This window comes from Dasypus novemcinctus, chromosome 7 (genome assembly GCF_030445035.2).
Source record: "Dasypus novemcinctus isolate mDasNov1 chromosome 7, mDasNov1.1.hap2, whole genome shotgun sequence".
Taxonomy (NCBI): Eukaryota; Metazoa; Chordata; class Mammalia; order Cingulata; family Dasypodidae; genus Dasypus; species Dasypus novemcinctus.
The window spans coordinates 87,121,107-87,141,913 of record NC_080679.1 but is presented as its reverse complement, the minus strand read 5'-3'; the positions used below and the strand labels follow the sequence as shown (position 1 = coordinate 87,141,913).

Below are 20,807 nucleotides of genomic sequence, written 5' to 3'. Positions count from 1 at the left end.
AGAGCCTGTCCACTGATGATGAGGCACTTAAAGTCTCTTTCTAAATTTTCTGCTTTTTCTACATCTACAGAAATATACACTCACACACAAGCATTCACAAAATCTGCCACCATCCTAACATTCCTATAACTGCAATTCCCACTCTTTTGGGGATTGCAAAGCCAGCAGCATCTTCTCTTGTTAATTTTCACAGCCTATGAGAAGGTAATTCTCTTATAGGAAATGATCTTTCAAAAGATGTTCTTAAGATTTTATTTCTTTGGATCTTATCTGATAACACAGTCTTGTTTCTTTCTATAAAACCTTCCTTTTCAATAGCTAAAACTGCCTACACTTCACTTTATTGACTTTGTTTAAACCTACTTTGTTAAATAAGCTAAAGAAATTAAAAGAATAATTTTTCCAATTCAGTCCCATCTTTCACCACTGAAAATTAGTAAGATATTGCTCTTTGTAGCAGAAATACAGCAAGTGTACAACAACCAGCCCTTGGCTTGCCAACCTTCAGATGAGAAGTAAAGCCTTGTGTTACGGAAATTATTATTTGAGACTCATATTGGAGATATATGTAAAAATCTGGATTTATGCCCTTAATTGTTTGTACATATACATTCATAATTTCATACTTCAAATAGTTATAAAGTGAGTACTGTTTGGAAAATATTTTTGAAGATATGTATCCTACATCAAGAGCTTGTACTCTAGAATGGACATAAAACATCTAAGATTAGTATGATTCAAGGCATAAATGGTATAGACATTCTCAGTCCTGATATTATCCACTGATAAAGATATCTGGATAGATCTATAGAGAGAGTCAGAACTATACACATACAAACACATAAAAATACATACATATTTATGTATATATGTTTATAAATATATAATGAAACAGACATCAACATAGTGTATCTTTCACTGACTTGATTTTGCAAGAAGGGAGCTATTATATGTGTTTAAAAGAGTCATAATTTTCTTGTTTAGAGATATTTGTCCATGTTCTTCAGGGCAATACTCTTAAATCCATAATATTGATATAACTGAGGCAAAATGTCCTGTGACATTACCTGATGCCCAATGTGCTGCAGACGCAGCCCTTGCTGAGCCCTTACCTCTCCTGCCCATTGCTGGGTACATTCTCTGACCAGTTTCCAGTGTTTCTAAATGCCTCATTCCTCCCATGTGTGGGCCCCTTCCGTCCACACCAGGCTCTCATGAATAGGATCCATCCTTGTAAGGCTGGTACTGGCTTGGTTTGAGCTCACCTGGCTAATATTCAGTGACCCTGCAGGCCAGTCCCCATGGCTTGGCCACCCAGCCCAGAGCAGGGCTGTGGAATTGGAGCAAGTAGAGCAACAAATGTTCCCTGCTTTTTGCCTTGCTACTTGATACGCAGGGCGCATTGGAAGATGCTTTTGAAACATCTAGATAAGCGAGTTCTGTGAGACATGAGTGCCAAGTCCAGGTTTTGACCTTTAGCAAGTTTGCAGTTTGCTGCCAAGTTACAGCCTATTCTGTCAAACTCTTATAGGACACGCTCACATTTCTTTTTCCTTGTCTCCTTGCTCACTGACAGGGCACTGCTGTGGCAACAGATGAAGGCCTTTGGCTGCTTGCGTGGTTTTCCTCATGCGGCCTGGGACGTGTCGTTCATTTGACTTATCAGTTCAAAGCACTGTGCTAGCCAAGTAAAGCAGCTAATCATATGCTACCCATCAGCTTATACAGAAACTCTTTGAGTCAAGCCTACTTTAATTTAAAGCCAAAAAAAGGTTAACAACTTTATGCTTTACTTTTTTGGCAAGAGCTACTATTAGGTTAAACCATATGAAAATGTCATTTTTTATGTAAAAAATGGTAGAATATCAGCATTTAAAATGGTTTGTCCTAATAATAAATTTTCATCAAAGTGTATGGCTGATTAATTCTTGCTGTAGGATCAAAATCATTTCTGAATAAAAGTGATTCCAGAATGGTAAGGTCCAAATAAGAGTAGTGTTGGTCCATGGACTGACTGTTCCTGTTCTGATGGGGTGTATTTTGTTCCTCTGAGGTATTTTGAATGCTTTTATACCTTTTCATAATCAATCTTTCAAAAAAGAATCTCTGATATGTAGTATTTCCACTTCGTGGAAATAAACTCTATTTTGGTAAATAAACGGCTAATGAAATGCAACTAAAAAGAAATGTGTTTTTTATGTCTCATAAACTCATAAAGTTGTTAAACACAGGAAGAAGAGCTATCTAGTTATGGTGTTCCTTGTTCCATATGGTAATAAGTTAATGTTCCAAATTGATGCTTGTGGTTATGATGGGTATGAAGAAATAACATGAGTGTTACTTCAGAATTTGCTCTAGCAAAACAGCAGCCTTGACATAGGAACAGTGGAAGAAAAATTAAGGAGGCAGAGTGAAAAATTGACTGATGGTTGGCTCGTATCCCATAGCTGTATTACCCAGTAGCACACTTATGGGGTTGTGTAGCCTGTTGGCTTTGGAACCAGACAGCCTGGATTTGAGCCAGGGTCTACTTCATGCCTTGAGCCTTGGGGGTCTTGGGCAAATAAATTACGGAACCTTTCCAAGCCTCAATTCTTTTCATCTATAAAGTGGAAATAATGGCATGATGTAGCCCTTTAGGGTTTTGCAGTGATTAAATGAGATAATGTATGTAAAGTGCTTAGCTCAGGTCTTAGAATTTAGGAAGCCCTCCAGATATGTTAAGCTATTTAGTATTGTTTCCTTCCAAGCAGGTACTAGGCATTCAATACACAAAGATGAATAAAACATAATCTTTCCCCTGGAGCACCTAGTAGTGGTGCTGAGATTAAGAATTTCCCTCCATAAATAATAGGCAATTGATTTTCGCTGTGTTCTTATCCTAAATGATCCTGATAAGACACCATAAGGCCATTAGACTGAGTAAAACATCTAGGATAAATACAACCTAATTATTCGCTAAGTGCTAAGCAGTTTGCAGTATAAAAGAAAGACATTGGACCTAATGGAATTAGAAGACTCATAAAGAGTGATGTTTCCTTGCTTGCTATACACGATCACCAGACTTACGTTATCAATAAGAAGAACATTCTGGGTACATAAAGCAGCATCTGATAAATGCATTATCCTTCAACTGGAGCCTGTAGAATGTTTGGACTGCTGGCTCAGCACCCACCCTAAGATGAGCCTTTCAGGTGACTAAACATTTGTTAGGGCTGTAATCACTGTATTTTCAAGGGTCTACCCTGAAAGGCCAATCATATGGTACAATGCACACTTCCCAGAACCAAAAGTTTGGAAAAAATGAAACACCTTAATGGACTTTCTGGGTTTGTCTCCCATAACTCTAGCCTCACCTCCCACTCTCTTCAGCTCCACTCCACCCCTACAGGCCTCTCTTAGCAGTTCCTCAAACAAGCCAGGCTTATTCCTGCCTCGGGGACTTTATACTTGCTATACCCTCTGCTGGGGAAGTTCTTCTCCTAGGTATGTCCAAGGCTTCCTCACTCACCTCCTTCAGGTCGTTATCTAAACCTCCCATTCCTTCCCTGGACCAACACTGCAACCGCCCCTCCCATGGCACTCTCTAGTACCTTTGTTGGCTTTATTTTTTTCCTTGGAATTGATGCCCTCTAGCAGAGTATGTTTTACCTGTCTTGTTCATTTTCTGCCTTCCCTGGATTGAATGTAAGCTCCACGATGGCACTGATTATGCTTTCTTTTGTTTACTATCACATCACTAGAACGTAGAACAGTGCCTGGAACATAGTAGGAACTCAGTAAGTAATTGTTGAGTGTAAAGAAAGAAGCCAGACAAAATAAATCCAGGAACCATCAGCTCCAAATTCGAGTGCTGTGAGCGCCAGTGGTGGTGGTAGGAGGAGGAACCCTGGATTCAGCCTGATGGCTCAAGACTGTGCGAGGACCAGAGGCCTGGTTCAGCCCTGCCCTTAGCTGCCATGAGGTCACCTCATTTTCTAAGCCTCTGTTAGTCTTTTCCCTGCTGTCTTTCAGCTCCAAATATACTTTTCTATACTTTGTTCAGCAATGCAGGGAAGCAGATCTACAGCTGTGTTTCCCAGACCTCTTTGTCTGTAGGATTCTTGTTAGGTTCTGCCAATGAGGAGAAATAAAGACTGGATGTCCACAAGACAGAAGGAACCTCCCTCCTGTTCCTTGCTGATCCTTCATGATCAGTCCGGTGGCAGCAGCTGCCCCAGCCAGCAATCCCGCGCCCCCCCCCTCCCCCCCCCCGTCATGCCTCTCGGCCACACCTGAAGCAGCTGGGGGCACCCTCGGAGGTTAAGCCCAGCTCTTCTGGATCCCTCTTCTTCCCCATTGTTCACAAGCCCTAGAAGTAGCTCCTTCTTGAAGTTACTTTCTCTGGGTTACTTAAGAAAACCCTTTTTGCTCCTTTCCCATGTGTCCAAGTCTTTATATTAAAACTTTCTGCTGAAATACCTGGTATGATTTCTATATTTGTCACTCTACCCTCACTGATAAAGGGCCTTCCACATCTTATCTATAAAGTAAGAAGGTCTCTTTCAGCTTCAAGATAACAGACTCTAGATCTAGGGTTAGCAAACATTTTCTTAAAGGGTCAAATAATAAATACTGTATTTAAGGCTTGTGACCCCTATTGTCTCTATTACATCTACTTGGCTCTGCCACCGTAGCGCAGAAGCAGCTACAAATAACATGTAAAACTCTATTTACAAAAACAGGTGGCCAGCCCTGGCTATAACTGGCCTCTGTTCTAGACATTCCTCAGAATTGTGAGCAATATAAAAAACGGATATTGAAAAGCACAGATTTTGACACTAAAACTCTAACTGCCCTGAATCAATGAATGATTATCAGCAGAAACCCCAATATATACAGCAGAAAAGTGAGCAAAACATTCATGTCTCAATATTCCTATCAAGATGAAGAGACTTATAGCTAGCGACAAAGAAATGCAAGAGTGGAGGGGCTGCCTGACTCCAGCCCAGGGTGAGCTGCCCCGTTTACTCAGGAGGGGCCTCAGCACAGACGCAGGCTGCACACACACAGGAAGCCGGCGCTAAACAAGGTGTCAGGACCGCCTTACTCCTTTTTGAAATTGAAATTGATTTATTTTTGTTTTTCCTGATTATAGCTACTCCCTCTTCCTTTGGGAGAACTCTTCTCAAATAAACAGGACTGATACAACAATGGCCCAAATTAATATTTACAGGGTTTTTGTGCCCCCCCGAGTGATTGACGTAAGGCCAGTGCTATCACTGATGAGAAACAGGGGGGAAGGTAGAAAACTTCTTAACTGTACAGATAAATGACCACATGAAACTATTTTAGCAAAGGGCTGGTTTCTTTTTGGAAATATTTAAAAGGAGCTATAGTGAGACATCAGAGGAAGGCATTATAGTGAAAGCTAAAAATGATTAGCTTGTGTTAGAAAAAAGACTGATTAGAGAACATGTGGGGGCGCCTGTAGCTAAAACCACTCTTCTAAGCAATCTCTCTACATGTTTGGGAGAGTGATTGCACATGGTAAAAAATATGCTATGTTGGCAGTTTTTGTGAATTGGTAGAGATGAACTAGACTTTATGGAGTTGCTGGAGTTCAATGTTTACAACTAATCTGAAGAGGTATCATTTAGGTCTGGGCAGTTGGTAGGTCGCATTAGAATTTAATTTATTCTGAAGTCAAAAGAGTGCCAGGGCTCTGAAAACCCTAGAATATTGCTCCTATTAAGGTTGGCAACTATGTGGTTTCCTGAAAAGAAGTTGTACCACCCTAGTCCTCCCTTCCATGACGTCTCTCACATCTTACCCAAATACATAAAAAAGTAGTCCTCCATGCTTTATAACAGATATTTTTCCTCTTTTCTTCCCCCCTTTCCTGGATTTGAAACATTACCCAGTCCTGAGTAATTCAGGCCCTGCAATATGTCCTTTGAAAAGAGAATGAAATTATCTAATGAAAAGATTCAGAGATTCCTTCTTTATAGTAGAAACTGCCATAAAGGAGCTTAATTTTCTACCAGCTGCCCACTTCCTTGTAGCTCTCCCTCCTGCCAGTTTTTAACCCTTTCATTAACACTCAGAGGAATGGGTAGGCTTTCTCCTCAGTAGTTCACCCCACATGTGCCTTTGATCCTTGGTTTCTTGTTTCTTAAGGGACTCTTGTTTTCATCTCATCTCTTTTCTCTCAATCACCTTCGGTTTCTTTTCACTGCATACTTCAAGCATGCACAGGGGGTATCTATTATTACCTGACCACTGCTGCTTCCTCAAGCCAGCTCCTTTATCTTCTTGTGTTTACTAACAAACTTCCAAATAAACAAGGTGTATCTATTGTCTTCATTTTCTCACCATTGTCCTCATGACTCCTAATCTATCCCTTATTACTTGGTCTATACTCATTTCTTCTCGACATCTTCTTTAATGCTTACTATCTGAACCATATGTTTTGTCAATTAATCAAGTAATTTCATATCATTATTTAAATATTTAATAGGAATCGTTTTTCCTTAACTAGACTATTGCCTTTGTTCGCCAGGGTTGCTATGACAACTACCACAGAGTAGTTGGTTTAAACAACAGGAATTTATTGTCTGACAGCTTTGGAAGCTAGAAGTCCAACATTAAGATATTGGCAGAACTTGCTTTCTCCCAGAGTCTGTAGCGTTCCGGCAATTCTCTGTCACATGACACTCTCTTTTTGTCTACTCTTTTGATTTCCTCTGACTTCTAGCTTCTACTTCCATGTCCAATTTCTTTTGCTTATAAGGATTAAAGCCCACACTGATTCAATTTGGCCTCATCTAAGTAGGATCTTCGAAGATCTTATTCACAAATGAGTCTACACCTTAACTCATAATAACACCTTGAAAGGTCTTATTTACAAAAGGGTCCACATCCCAGTTCGGGGGCTAGGACTTGAACATGTCTTTATGGGGGACACGATTCAATCCCAACACCATAAAGGAAAGGATGTACTTATTGCATATTTATCAAACAGCTGTGAGCACTGTACTATACATACATGAGAAACACACGATCTAGTATCAGATAATTTGACCCCATATTTACGTAGTAAAGTATTTAAATCAGAATCAAAGCCACATTTAAAACGGCTCATCCAAAAAATATTTTCTCTCTGAGCTCTAAGATAATTCCTTTAATTTACCAACTGTTCATTAAGCACTGTGGTGGTTTGGGGCTGTATATATCCCCAGGTTAAAATATGTTCTTAACCTTAACCCATTCCTGTGGGTGTGAGCCGTTGTAAGAAGGACCTTTTGATGAGGTTACTTCAGTTAAGGTGTGGCCCAACACTTCCAGACCTTTGCAAGCACAATGAAATTCAGACAGATAGAGAGAATGCCATAGGGAGCAGCCAGAAGCTGAATTTTAAAGCTAACCTGAAAGAGAACAGAGAGGACAGGAGAGGCTGCCATGTGCGTTGTCACATGAAGAGGAGCCAAGAACCAAAGATCACAGGTGGCCAACCCCAGAATACCAGTCTTTGAGAAGAAAGCATTGCCTTTGATGATGCCTTGAACGGGTTTCTTCCAGTCTCAAAACTGTGAACTAATAAATTCCTATTGTTTAAACTGACCTATTGCTTGGCATTTGCTTGAGCAGCCAAGGAAACTAAAATAAGTACTCACATGTGTTACTCCATGTTCTAGATACTAGAGAGATAGCAGTGAACAAAGCAGATGAAAAACTTCTTTCATTCTAGTGTGGGAGGGAGATATGTTTACTAGTAAGTAAATTATGTCATATGTTAGGTGGCAGTGATAATTGCCATGGAGAAAACAGAGAGGAGTGTCAGAGTTAGGGGACATTTCTGTTTTCAACAGAATGGTCAGGGAAGACCCCACTAATAAGGAGGTATTTCAGAAGAGAACTGAAGTGGTTGAGGGAATGAGCAGTGTACACTCCTTTGGAAGATTAATCCAAGCAAAAAGATTAGCAAGTATAAAACATCTGAAGCAGGATGAATAATCAAGGTGCAGAGAGGTTGCAGAGCTCAGAACACGTGGATTTCATGGCCATTGTGAGGACTCTGTTTTTTTTCCCTGAAAGAGATGGAAAGCCATTGAAAGGCTCCGAGCAGAGGATATGGTCTGATGTATTTTAAAATTATCTACTGTATTAGTTTCCTATTGTTCATAACAAATAACCATGGACTTAGACTTTGTGGCTTAACCCAACACCCATTCTGAGCTCTGTAGGTCAGAAGTCCAGCACGATGTGGCTGGGTTCTCTGCTCAGGTTATAACAAGGCTGAAATCAAGGTGTTGGCCTAACTGCATTCTCAACCTGGAGGCTCTAAGGAAAAACCTCCCTCAGGCTGTTGGCAGAATTTTATTTCTGTGGTTGTAGGACTGAAGTCCCTCCTTCCTTGTTGTTTGTCAACTCCCATAGGTTGCACACTTTCCTTGCCATGTGACCCCTCCATCACCAAGTCAGCATTAGCATGACAAATTTTCCTCAAGCTTCTGATCTCTGATTACCCCTTTTGTGACAGCTGGGGAAAACTCTGCTTTTAAAGGGCTCATGAGATTAGGTTGGACCCACCCACATAATCTCCCTTTCGGAAGGTCAATTGTGCCACACAACACAACTCAATCACAGGAATAAAATCCATCATATATGTAGGCAGGGAACGTATATGAGGTGGAAAGAGAGGTGGAAATCTCAGGAGTTTCCTTGGAATTCTGCCTACGTGCCACATCCACCTTGCCTAGTGTGTTGAGAATAAACTATAGGGAAGAAAGAAATGAAAAATGGAGCATTTTGCAGTGCTTTAGGTGAAAGAGCATGTTGTGTTGGACCAGGATGGACAGTGGAGATGGTGAGATGTGGTCAAGTTCTGAAAGAATATGAAGATAGTGGTGATAAAATTTCTGATCATTTGGATGTCAGATGTGAATGAAACAGAGGAGTCAAGGAGAACTGCATGGATTTTGGTCTCCATAACTGGAAAAATTAAATTGCAGTTTTCTGAGATGGGATGTATAGAGCAGGAATAGGCTTGGGGATTAAGAGTTTTGGGAGATGCTACTTTGAGATGCCAATAACACTCATTCAAATGGGTGTGTCCACTAAGCAGTTGCATAAATGAACCTAGATTTCAGAAAAGAAATCTGAACTGGAGATATAAATCTAGGGGTCGTCAGGTTATAGATGTGTTTAAGGCCATGGGTGTGGATTACATCACTCAGTGTAAAGAGAGAAGTCATCTTAGGATGGAGCCTTAGAGCAGTCCAGGTTTTCTAAATCAAAGACCCGAGGAGGAACTTATAAGGAAAATGAAGAGTGGCATAGAAAGAAAACTAGGAAAGAGCAGTAACCCAGAGGGAAGAGGAGAAGGAAGGATGGTTACCTTAGATGGTATGTGAGACACAGAGTGAGAACTGAGTCTCGAATTTAGTAACCGAAAGGTGGTTAGAGACCTCCATGAGAACGGAGCAGTTTTGGCTGCATGATGGGAATAAAGCCTATCTCAGTGAGTGTAAGAGTGATCAGGGACACTGATAATACAAGATTCTTTGGGGAGTTCTACAGTAGAGAACAAAGAAAAGGAGTGGTGTTTGGGGAGGAATGAAATCTCAAAAGAGATTTTTTTTCTTTATTTATTTTAATGGGTGAGTGATGATAGCATGATTATGATCTAATAGAGAGGGAAAATGATGCAGAGTGTGTGTATGTGACGGTAGTGGAGCAAAAGGGGATGGTATCCAGTGCACACATGGAATAGTAGGTCTTAGATAGGAGCCCGGAGTTCATCCATTGTCCTGGGAGTGGGTGGATAGATGTGTTGGTGAGAATTGAGGAAGTTCAAGTCTAATGATTTCAGTTTTCTAAATGAAATACGAAGCAGGGTCCTCAGTTGAGAATGAGAATGGGAGATGGTATTGGATGTTTGAGGAGAGAAGATACACGAAATAGTCCTCCAGGAGAGTAGGTGAGTGAGTGGACAAGGGAAATATGGAAATATGGGTATGGCATTAGGAAGCCACTTGATGCTGGTTTCTGAATTTTTTCTGAGTACAATGAAACTTTTCATTTTAATGAAATCATTACTTTGTAGATTGACGTTTCCCTCTGGAAATTTTACAACAAAGATTTATAATTAGATTTTTTTAGTCCATGTCAAATTAAACAAATGATAGCTTCTAGATATTGTGAAGTTATTTTGCTTGCTTTTACCTATTCATTTAATTTTGTTTTTATGGACATTAATTATTTCAAATTCTACTTTTGTGGACTGACCTTTGCATATTTAATTTTTATTGTTATTTTTCATCATTATCTATTTTATTTTATGTTGGCTCTTTCTACCACTGTTTCTCATTTTGATTTGGATAAAACATGATACTTTATATAAGTATTTAAATGAGAAAATTAAGAGTAATTCCCTTTAGCTGTTTCACACCTGCTCTATTGTCTCAGATCTATAGCTAACAAATTCCAAAATCAGATCTTCCCTATTCTTGATCACTTTGAGTGCCAAGAGAAAGCAAACACAGGGTAAAAATGCCCTTGGTATTATAAAGGCAACATGAAAACACTCTGCTTTGCAATAAACCTGGGAGGTTAGAAAAAGAAAATGATAAGGAAAGGAGAGTTAGAAGATCAGATTCTTTGGAGCTCACTTAATGTCTGTCTTCTTTTATTAACAAAATAAATCTTTCCAATGGAAAAAAAAAGAGAGCTATACCAAAATATATGATATGCCTATGTAGACCCCACCATTTCCTTTCTTCAGAATTCCCAAGTCAACCTAGATTGACTTCCACATGGTAAAGAAGGGTCGAGTCCCTTCTTCAGTCCCAGAGAAGGTGAGTCTTGATTAGTCTAATCCTGTCATGATAATCCTGTTCTGCTTGCCAGTGATTAGTTTAGAAATGTTCACTGATACAAGTTTGGCCAATAGGGCATGATTGGAGGGAGTGCTGCTGGGAATGGTTTCCTCCTTGATACGAAAGACTCTGAATGAGGAACAGCATCCTTTCCTGCTTTGCAAAATAGCTTTGTGAGCAAGTGATGGGTCAAGGTATAGCAGTCATCCTCAAACATGAAAGGACAAGCTTGAGGACAAGAATAAGCAGTCTTGAATAAAAGAGTCAACTCAGACCAGCAGAATATCTCAGCCTACATGTAATATCACTGTTAAAATCTGCTTTTCGACTTTGGATAAAAGGGAGAAATGAAAAGGACAAATGAGTTTATACGGCTATGAGTCTCCAAAAAACTCGGGCGGTCATCAGAGGGATAATGCTTACGCATGCCTCAGCAGGTTACCAGAGATAGCCAAAGTAGATAGAAACCCAGGTACTGGTTTTCCTGAGGGCTACAGAGACCCACAGGTTCTACAGTCATGGCAGATGGCTCTGGAGTTCAGGGCCATATCAGTTGGCCCTACTTTGGAATTTGTGTTCTTGAGTGTGATGGAGTTGGACTCAGATATGACCTTTCTATACATGCCTCTTCTGTTACTTCTACCAGACCTGTGGTTTGTGTTTCACTTGGTGTATACTTAGGAGACCAGAATCTCCAGACTGTCCTTGTGACAGCCAGGCCCTGAGCCTCAGCAGACTCGTAACTCCTACCCTCTGGTTTATTGGAGTTATTCTGGCCAGCTAACAGGGAGGTGAAGAAGATCAACCGCCACACCAGGGAGCCAAGAGTGCCTACAACTGCAAGCAGGAGAATTGCATCCATCATCTATGTGGAATCTAAGCCCCCTCTTGGTGCAGAGGGGGACTGGACTTAATCATCCCAGGGGCCACAGGATGGAGAAATACAGTATAGACTAGAGTGGACTTACTGGTGTTCTGCCGGGGAACTACTGTGTCAGTAAGGGAAGAAATTGTAAAACTGATGTGGAGAAGGTGGCCATGGTAGCTGCTGATGGTAGGGAGAGGGAAGAAGAGATATGATGTGGGTGCATTTTCAGGATTTGGAGTTGTCCTGGGTGGTGCTGCAGGGACAGATACTGGACACTCTGTGTCCTGCCATGGCCCACTGGTGGAATGGGGGAGAGTGTAAACTACAATGTCCATGTGGTGCAGCAGTGCTCCAAATTGTATTCACCAGGTGCAGTGAATGTACCATGATGATGGAAGATGTTGTTGATGTGGGAGGAGTGGGATGGGAGAGTGGGGGGTATATGGGGACCTCATATTTTTTGAATGTAACATTTAAATGAAAATAAAGAAGAAGAAGAAAAAGGTCATCCAGTTTAAACACACACACACACAAAGAATCAGCAGCCTGAGGATGGCAGAGTTGAAATACAGAAAGAACGCAGGTCCTAGAGGATCTTGTTGGATCTCCAAATGTACAATTTCTAGAATGACTTTACTTCTGGACTTTTCATTATGGAAGATGCTAATAATAACAATAATAAAACTCTATGGTTTAAACAACTTTTGGTTAGGTATTCTGTTTCTTGCAGCCCAAAGCATTTTATATGACACAATCCTCAGACAAAATCAGGGGCTATAAACTGCTGAAGGTTAAACATATTAGAAAACTGTATACCTGGGGTCAGTCTGGAGGATTAAGGAATGGAAGGGTTGTAATAAGATCCATTAATTATTGCTCCTTGATAGTTGGTTGATTTCTGTATGGACTTTCCTGGGCAGTGTTTATCATTTGCCCTTTAGAGCTTCCATTACACTTTGATCATCTATTGGAAGGGCACTTACCACTTTTGAATATAGTTAATACTTCCTTTAATAGCATGAATTATTTGATGACAGCACCCCCATCTCTATTGTCGTTATATCTCAAGTGACCAAAAAAGTGCCTGGAGTGTAGAAGGTGCTCAATGTATATTTGCTAAATTGGACAATTACCTTCTGTTGACAGGTCTCTGCAGGATGCATATGATGTAAAGGGCCCTCTGAAGCCTTCTGGAAAGGCAGAGGCTGACCCAGCAACATGAGGGAGTTAGGGAGAGGAACCACTGCAGATTAGCTCAGGGAGGAAGCAGACGGTCATAAGGGCAAGAGCAAACCTTGCCTTCAGCTATCTGTCCAGCTCCTCAAGGAGTCATCCTTGTCTACTCTCATGTTCTCGTACATTAAGTCATATCTCCAAAATATATTCTGCACTTTTTCATTTATTTCTATTCCCAAGGTTTTCACCCCTGTCCCAGCTGCCACCATCTCTCACCTGGACAAAGTATTCCCACCCCAACCATTCTCGACACAGGAGACATCTTTTGAAAATGTAAATATGATCATGACATACTCATATTTAAACAGTCCAGTGACTCAGAGTCATTCTTGAAATAAGACAGAAATTCCTTTCTGTGTCTCTCAGTCCTATCACACATTTTTTTTCATAATATTTAATACCATATGAAATTATTTATGTACTTTCATATTTTCTGCATGCCTCATGGAATGTAAAGATCCATGAGGGCAGAGCCCTCAGCTACACTGTTTGGGTCTATATTGGGGCTACATGGTAAGCATTCGATAAATAAGGCTGAATTTATAAATATTGCCTATGGCCATTCTAAGACCTTAGCACTAAAGAGGTTTTAAATCTCATACCCAGAAGTTTTCTACTTGGATTAAAAGAACACAGCAGAAATAAGAGTCAGCCAAGAAACTCTTAAATCTCAGCTTGGTTAGAGTGGACTATAGAACAACCGAGGAAAACAAGGAGAGAGTCCCCACTCCACAGAGGTGGTGTTCAGGTAAGGGACCACCTACCTTGGTTTGGGGGACCCAGTGTTAAGTCAGGGAGGGGAGGAAGGTGGAGTGGTGCTATTGATACTTGTCTCCTTCACCCTCCTCTCCTCCCCTTCAGGCATATACCCCAAGCCTCTGGGGCCTCCAGAGTACCAGAAACAAAACCCCTGTCAGCCTTGGCTCTGCCTTAAAGTTCCCGTGCTCTGTGGACTTCGATTCAGAATCATGTGACCTCTAAGGACCCTTTAAGCTCATGGAGTTACTTGCTTCCTCAGTGAATCAAATAATGAAGAAATGTGCACATTCACATGCATTGTTAATGAAAGTGAATGGTTTGCAATTAAGTTTTAAAAGTTTCCTAGAAACTTGTAGTTGTGCAGTATAATATAAACCTTCAAACGCAGTTTTGGCAAATAATAAAATTGAAACCCAGATGTTCTAATTTTGTGGTCTGAGATCACTCTCACATCGAAAGACACACCCTCTTTGGTGGTCACAATGGATCTGTACAAACTAAAGGTAAAAATAATTACAAGACATTGATGTACAACTAGCAAAGGATTAGCAAGCATCCAGCTGTAAAATGATGATTAAACATTAACTCAGAAAATTGCCTACCAAAGCATTTCTTTTAAACAGTTGTTTATGGAAGTCAGCAGGCTCAGGGAAATCAGATTTGGACTCCCAAGTTTCAGCACTTATTTGCAAGCCTCTACATTTCCTAGGCTTTGGTTTTTTTGAGTGTAAAGAAAACAAAGTCAAGATATTAATATCTCTTTCTAACATGGGTTATTCTGTGAAGATCAAATAAAAGAATATAAGGTGCACCAGAAACAAAGCATATGTAATTTATGCTTTGGACTTTCTTCTACTACTTATAATCATAATAGTAATGATAAGACCAGCCAAAAGCTTGGAGTATCAGTCCTTGGCTGGAAGTTGTTGCCTATATGCAGCATTATGCAGACATGGAGGTATTGGCTGTAGGTTTTTTCCTTGAAATAATTAGCATACATGATATCAGAGGTCATGACACTAGAAAATAGCTATATAAATGAGAAATTGTAACAATTATGCTAACATGACCAAATTAATTTTGTGCTTGATCAAAAGCTAAGAGAGGGGAGTAGATGTAGCTCAAGTGGTTGAGAACCTGCTTCCCAGGTACAAGGTCCCAGGTTTGATCACTAGTACCTCCTGAAAACAAAAACAAACCAAAAAAAACAATTCTCACTGGCAGCAGCTGTAGCTCAAGTGGTGGAATGACTGCTTCCCGTGTACAAGTGCTGGGTTCAATCCCACATAACTAAAAAAAAACACACCACTAATAGAATGACACAGAAATTAAGGTTATCAGCTCGAGTCACATAACATGCATGGAAATTTAAACTTTGTGTAACTTCAAGCAAGTTCCTTCACCCTTCACCTCTATGGTAGACAGCCTCCAAGGCAGTCCCAACCTTTCTTGGCATTCAAACCCTTGGGTAGAGCCTTCCCACATCATGCCAGCATTGGTCTATGTGACCAACAGAATACAGCAGAAGTGATGGAATGTCACTTCTGAGGCTATGCCATAAAAAGGGCTTGCCATGCTGCCTTTGCAGAGGTCCACATGGGAGGGAACCAGGAACCAACGAGGAGCTGAGGCCACTGGACAACAGCCTCGGGAGTCCTTCCTCAGCCCCAGTCAAGTCTTCAGATGGCATCTCAACTGCAACTCACTACGGAGCCTGACTCAGAACCACCTGCTAAGCCACTCCTACATGCCTGATTCATAGAAACTGTGAAAAAATGCTTATTTTAAATCATTAAGGTTTGGAGTAATTTGTTACACAGCAATAGATAACTAAATGACCCCCTCAAAGTTTCTGCAAATCTTCTGTACAAATGGAGTCACTGAAAGGACCTCCCTTTGATGTAAGGTTTAAATAACTGCATGGAAAGTCCTCAGCACAGTAGCTGGTGCACAGTGGATACATGTTGGTTACTGTTTGCATCTCCCCACACCTTCTCTTCCACAGGTAACCTGGTCCTGCCTGTTCCCTATGATCTTGTTCTCTACAGGCCTCAGCACTTCAAATCAAAAAATTTCAGGTACACTAGTTCAGTCCTTTATGTCATCTTTCGCTAACCAACTATTAGGCAAACAGTCTTGCCTTTCTATCTCTGATCTCTTTTGAGAAAAGAGGCCAAGATTTCTGAGATAGAGAAATCTAAAAATTCTGAGATAGAGAAAGCCAAAAAAGCGGACCTGAAAAAGACCCACCCACTGGCCACATGAGCCCTCCAGAAACCTGACAGTAGGTAACCAAGCTAGCCAGAGATCACCTCAGGCCTTTTCAGCGCACAGCGTTTAGAAAGCACCCAGTGGCTTATACAAAGCTTTCATTCAGACTCATTTCTGTGCTGTTAAACCTGGAATAGATCCTGGACTTCCTCAGGCAAATTTCATAGATGTTATCTTTTCTTTTCCTTCTCTGGTTATTCCTGTTTCCCTCCCATTGGGTTTACTTTTATCACTGATGGATAGGTGAGCAGTCATATTCCTTATGCACTGAAAGAAGATATTGAGGAAATTTACTGCTAAAGCAGTGACAAGAACAAAAGAAGAACACATCTATTTCTACTCCATAATAAAACTCAATATAAAGACTATTTGACAGATAACCAAATATTTCAAAACCTCAACATGTAAATAACATAACATAATAATGCTATAATATATAATATAATAAAGAGATGAGGTCACGAATACTGAGTTAGTAAGTTTTATTACCATTAAGCCATGAAGAGTTCTATAATTCCATTTGAGCATTTTTTAAAATACACTTTACTCCTGAATTTCTGGGAAACTGAGTGTTTAAATATGCAATATCTTTCTATAACAAGATAAACGAGGGCTTTAAAACAAAATATAAACCTTTTTTATAAATACAGAAAGTGAACTTTTAATTTAGCTTGATGAAATGCTTTATCCCAGACCCCAAGAAGTTTTATTCTGAAAAATATGATAAGTCTCAAGACCACATTTCTAGGAATTTTTCTGTCTCTGTATCTCTCTTTTCCAACACACACACACATCCCTTCCCCCTTGCTCTGGGTGTGTCTACTTCTGCTGAACTCAGTTTTTCTTGTGGAAACACTTGACCTCTTTACCCCTGGGGTGAACTCTCAGGCTTGCTTATTTCTTCCTCCTTCCTTTTGACTGTTCAGTTCTTTGCTTTCTACCTAATCTAGGTCTTTGGCTTTTTTTCCTATGAAGTCTTTCTTTCCTTTCTTCTCTCTCTCCCTCATTCCTTCTCTCCCTCCCTTTCCTTTCCCTTCATATTTCCTTCCCTCTGGCGCTCTCTCCCTTTTCCTCCTCCAGCCCCCCTTCCTTTCCTGTATTTGTTTGACTTTAAACTTAGTCTGACAATGTGAGAGACGTTTCTTGGATAATGAATGAATTCTTTGTAACTATGCTGTCCTTTACTGTGGCACAGCCCAGGAATAATATTGCTGATTTCATGAAAATTCTGCATTCCTGAGTGTCAACTCTGCCCCTTATGATAAAGCAGGATTTGGAACAAGCTGATTTCCCTCTTCTCCTCAAATATACCTACATGCCAATTAAGAAATACAAAGAGAAATAACTTGAGTGATAAATGTGAAGGAAACATGCAATAAAACCACATCCCCACATCCCCACCCAATTCCTCAAGAGGCATTCTTATCCCCTTCCCCTTCAATGTTTAACCAGTTTCCCAGGTCCAGTCGTTAATATTTCTGAGTAGTTCTCAAATCCATTGTCTCCCCTCCTCCAAATCCTCCTCAGCCATCAGTCTCCTGGGTCACGCTCTTGCTTTGCCCTCTGCCTTGGGGCACTTCAGTCGCCCTCCCACTGCCACGCCCAACATTTAGGCACTTTGCTCCCCTGCTCAAAATTCCCCACTGGCTCTCCATCACCTATAGGTTAAAAGGGAATTTCTTTTCCTGGGGCCACTTTCTTTACTGGCCTGGGATTCTCAGATAATCCTAGAAGACAGGATGTGTAATCTCGTGTCTCCGTGCTGATACGGAAGGCAGTCATGTTTTCTGAAAAACCTTATCTCGAGAAACTGACGTTAATTATTCAAGTCTCCTACAAAAGAAACCTCCTGTGAGAAACACCCTCTGACTTTCTCAGCCTGAAATCCCCAAGAAAATTTGTTTATGACTCACAAAAGTAACTATCTTTTGAATTAGAATAGTAGTTGAATGGAGACCCATCTCAAGAAGGCCTCACCAAGAGGATGTTCTTAAACTACTTGCTCAAATTTCATTTGGAGAAGAAACTAGGTGTTGTTTGGGGGAAATGCCAAAAGAGTCCTCCCCAGTCTGTCTACCCCACTAGCAAAACAAAATCTCAGTAGTTAACTTGACAAACCCATTGGAAGGCAACTGCATGATCCAGTCCCCTAGGACATTTCACTGCCTATTTCAAGCAGTCTAAGTACAGTATAACTTACAACTTTTCTTAAGGGAAATGCTAATAATTAATCACCCATTCTTCCAGTGATGTTGGGGTGCCTCAGTGGAGTTTTGGGCATCCTCATATATGGGTTTGTTTACATATCTATTTCCCAGTAGACTATTAAACTATAAACAGGAACTTTTATATTTATAATACTTTTATCTTTGTATTTGCAGCTACTAGCACAGTGCCTGGTACATATGTAAGCCCTGTGAATAGTGTTGAATGAATGACTCATTCTTCTCCTGCAAGGCTTTGTACAGGCATTTGTTTAAAAACAAAGTATCGCTTTACTGAAACAGTCCTATTTTAACCATCCAGGAGGACCCAGATATAAGTAGACTGATGCCTGCCATTTAATAGTCTAAAGGGGTAGTAACCACTGCTTTCCTAAGTAATTAAATGCAAGTAATAGGTTAACTCAATCAGTTGTTTAACCTTTGGCACCACTGCCTTGGCCCTGAAATTGCAGGGCAAGCCTGGTGTTTGATAATTATATAAAGAATACAGGAACTAATTCTGAACTGTCCCCTTGAAATCTGGATGAGACCCTCTCAGTTACTTAAGCACTGTCTACATTTCCTGGTTGATGGACATGACAGCCATTCAGAGAGAAAACTTCAGTGGCTGCCTAATTTAGTTTTTATTATTGAAATGAAAGTAAATATTTAAAAGGAAAGAAGGGCCAGAGGAGATTCACAGTAGTTATTCTAACTTCTTTGTATTAAAAAGCGCATATTCAATGATCTGAATATTTTGTTTTATGAGTTAGGGTTAAACTGGAACATTCAGGCAAGCTAAAAGAAAATTGGAAAGGTGGCTTTAAGGGAAAGAAGCCACCAAAACGTTGCTGATCACAGACCCCTCTGAGTATTACCACACAAGCCAGTTTTGTGATTTAGCTCTGCAGTATCTCTCCAGTGGCCAAATCCTTATTTCCCTGCATCCCAACTCTCTAGCTGATGAATTCCCATCATCCCTGAAGGAAAGTAACCTGGGTTTCCTGTGCATTTTCTTTCTCAGAACTTTATTTTGGGTCGCTCTCTTTCTATTGCTCTTTTTTTCTTCTTTCCTTCCGCCCCATCTCCTTAGCACATCCTTAGTACTTGATTGGGATCTTTAAATACTGTCTCTTTTTCTTTAAAAGTCCAACCACAACATTTTGAAATTTAATAAAGAAAAAATCCTACGAGTAGTTTTAGGAAGTATGGATTTGTCATTCTATACAAAACGTGGTGCTGGAGACCCCGCCAAATGAACCCAGCCGCGGCACTAGGACCAGCAGTACACGCTGGGGCGACCTCTCAAGTAAACCCGGCTCACTGATCCAAGCCCCTTGCAAAATCCCTTGTTCCCCTTACTGTGGTAAGACAGAGCCTGATTCTGGTCTCCAGCCGTCTTATCTTTTTCAAATGTTTCAACTTACTGCCTTTGTTCAGCAGAACCAAGGGCACGGTGATGACAGTGACGAGCGCAGCAGCACCCAGCAGTCCCAGGAGAACCTTCCACTGCGTCTGCAAGTCGGTTAGATCGTATCCAGTTAGAGAGGGGTGTTCAGTTAGAAAGGGGTGTTAGTTAGAGAGGGGTGTTTGGCCCCAGTCTGGGTAAAAGGACAGGATCGCGGCAGCGGGATTTGAGGTCCAGCACACGTTGGAAGAGAGGGACAGTGAGTTGGAGGGGTTGGTGTGCGCCAGCGGGAGTTTGCAAAGGCGGGTGTCCTTGACCGGGAGGCCTCTGGGCACATTAGCTTTGGTTTCTCTAGCCCTAGAGGTCAGGTGAGGGTTCAGGAGTGGGTTTTGCGGGCGGCTCTCCGGTGCTCTCAGGGTCGGTGCCTGGGTTCAGCAGAAACCGCGTGGGTCCGAGAGAGAAACGGGCGCTCTGGGACGTCCCTACACCTGTCAGAGGGTGGCCTGGGGCTTCCGGCGAACGGGAATCCTTAGCCTCTTTGCGCGAGCTTTGGGGGCAGTTTAGATTGAGTTTGACAAAGAGGCACCTACAAATGGACCCCGGGGCTGCAGCAGTGCAAAGCGCGCTCCTCACTCACCTTCATCGTCGGCGTCTCCCGGGAAAGAAGCCTTTCTAATCAGGAGCTCAGGCAGAAGGCTCCGAGTGCCGCCGGGACGTGCGTCCTGCTCGGCTGCTGCGGGCGCGGAGTCACTGGGCGCTTAAGTTTCGGCTCCGAGTTAAACATTAGAGAGCGCTCAGCCAGCTCAGTATAAAGGTGCCGTGAGTTTTCGAGCGGCCACCGGCAGGCTGCGGAACCGAGTCGCGGGCGAGGGCGCGCGCAGGGCTCCGGGCACTGGCATCCCGGCCGGGGGCGCCCACGAGGCGCCTCCCCCGGGGCCCTGCGGTGAGCTGGGTGGCAGTAGGGGCGCGCGGGGTGCGGGCGGCCTCTGGGATGCCGATCGAACCTCGAAGGTTCTGTGTGGGTGCCCTGGAGGGGTTAGTGGGCGTCCAACCCAGTGCGCGGAGACCTAGGGTTGGAGACTCGGGGACCGTGGTCCGCCTTAGCTGAAAGGGACTTTAACGCTCAGCTCTTGCAATTGCGTGGACAAGGGAGAAACCGGCACCCAGACAGGACACAGGGCTTGGCAAACACACAGCTCACT

At 41.7% G+C, this 20,807-nt stretch overlaps 1 protein-coding gene across 2 annotated transcripts in view; it reads right to left on the bottom strand.

The window, feature by feature from the left end:
* DPP4 (dipeptidyl peptidase 4) overlaps positions 1 to 20,559 on the bottom strand; it is an 84,410-nt gene extending 63,851 nt beyond the window's left edge. The window contains exons 1-2 of one of the 2 annotated variants that reach the window (XM_058300753.2): positions 20,243 to 20,559; positions 19,625 to 19,712 (exon numbers count right to left, since the gene is read on the bottom strand). In XM_058300753.2, coding sequence (XP_058156736.1) covers positions 19,625 to 19,712; positions 20,243 to 20,248 — 94 coding nt within the window. In that variant the 5' untranslated portion in view covers positions 20,249 to 20,559. The remainder of the gene's footprint in view (positions 1 to 19,624; positions 19,713 to 20,242) is intronic. The other variant, XM_058300754.2, reaches the window with a different exon arrangement.
* Between the last annotated feature and the right edge of the window lie 248 nt (positions 20,560 to 20,807).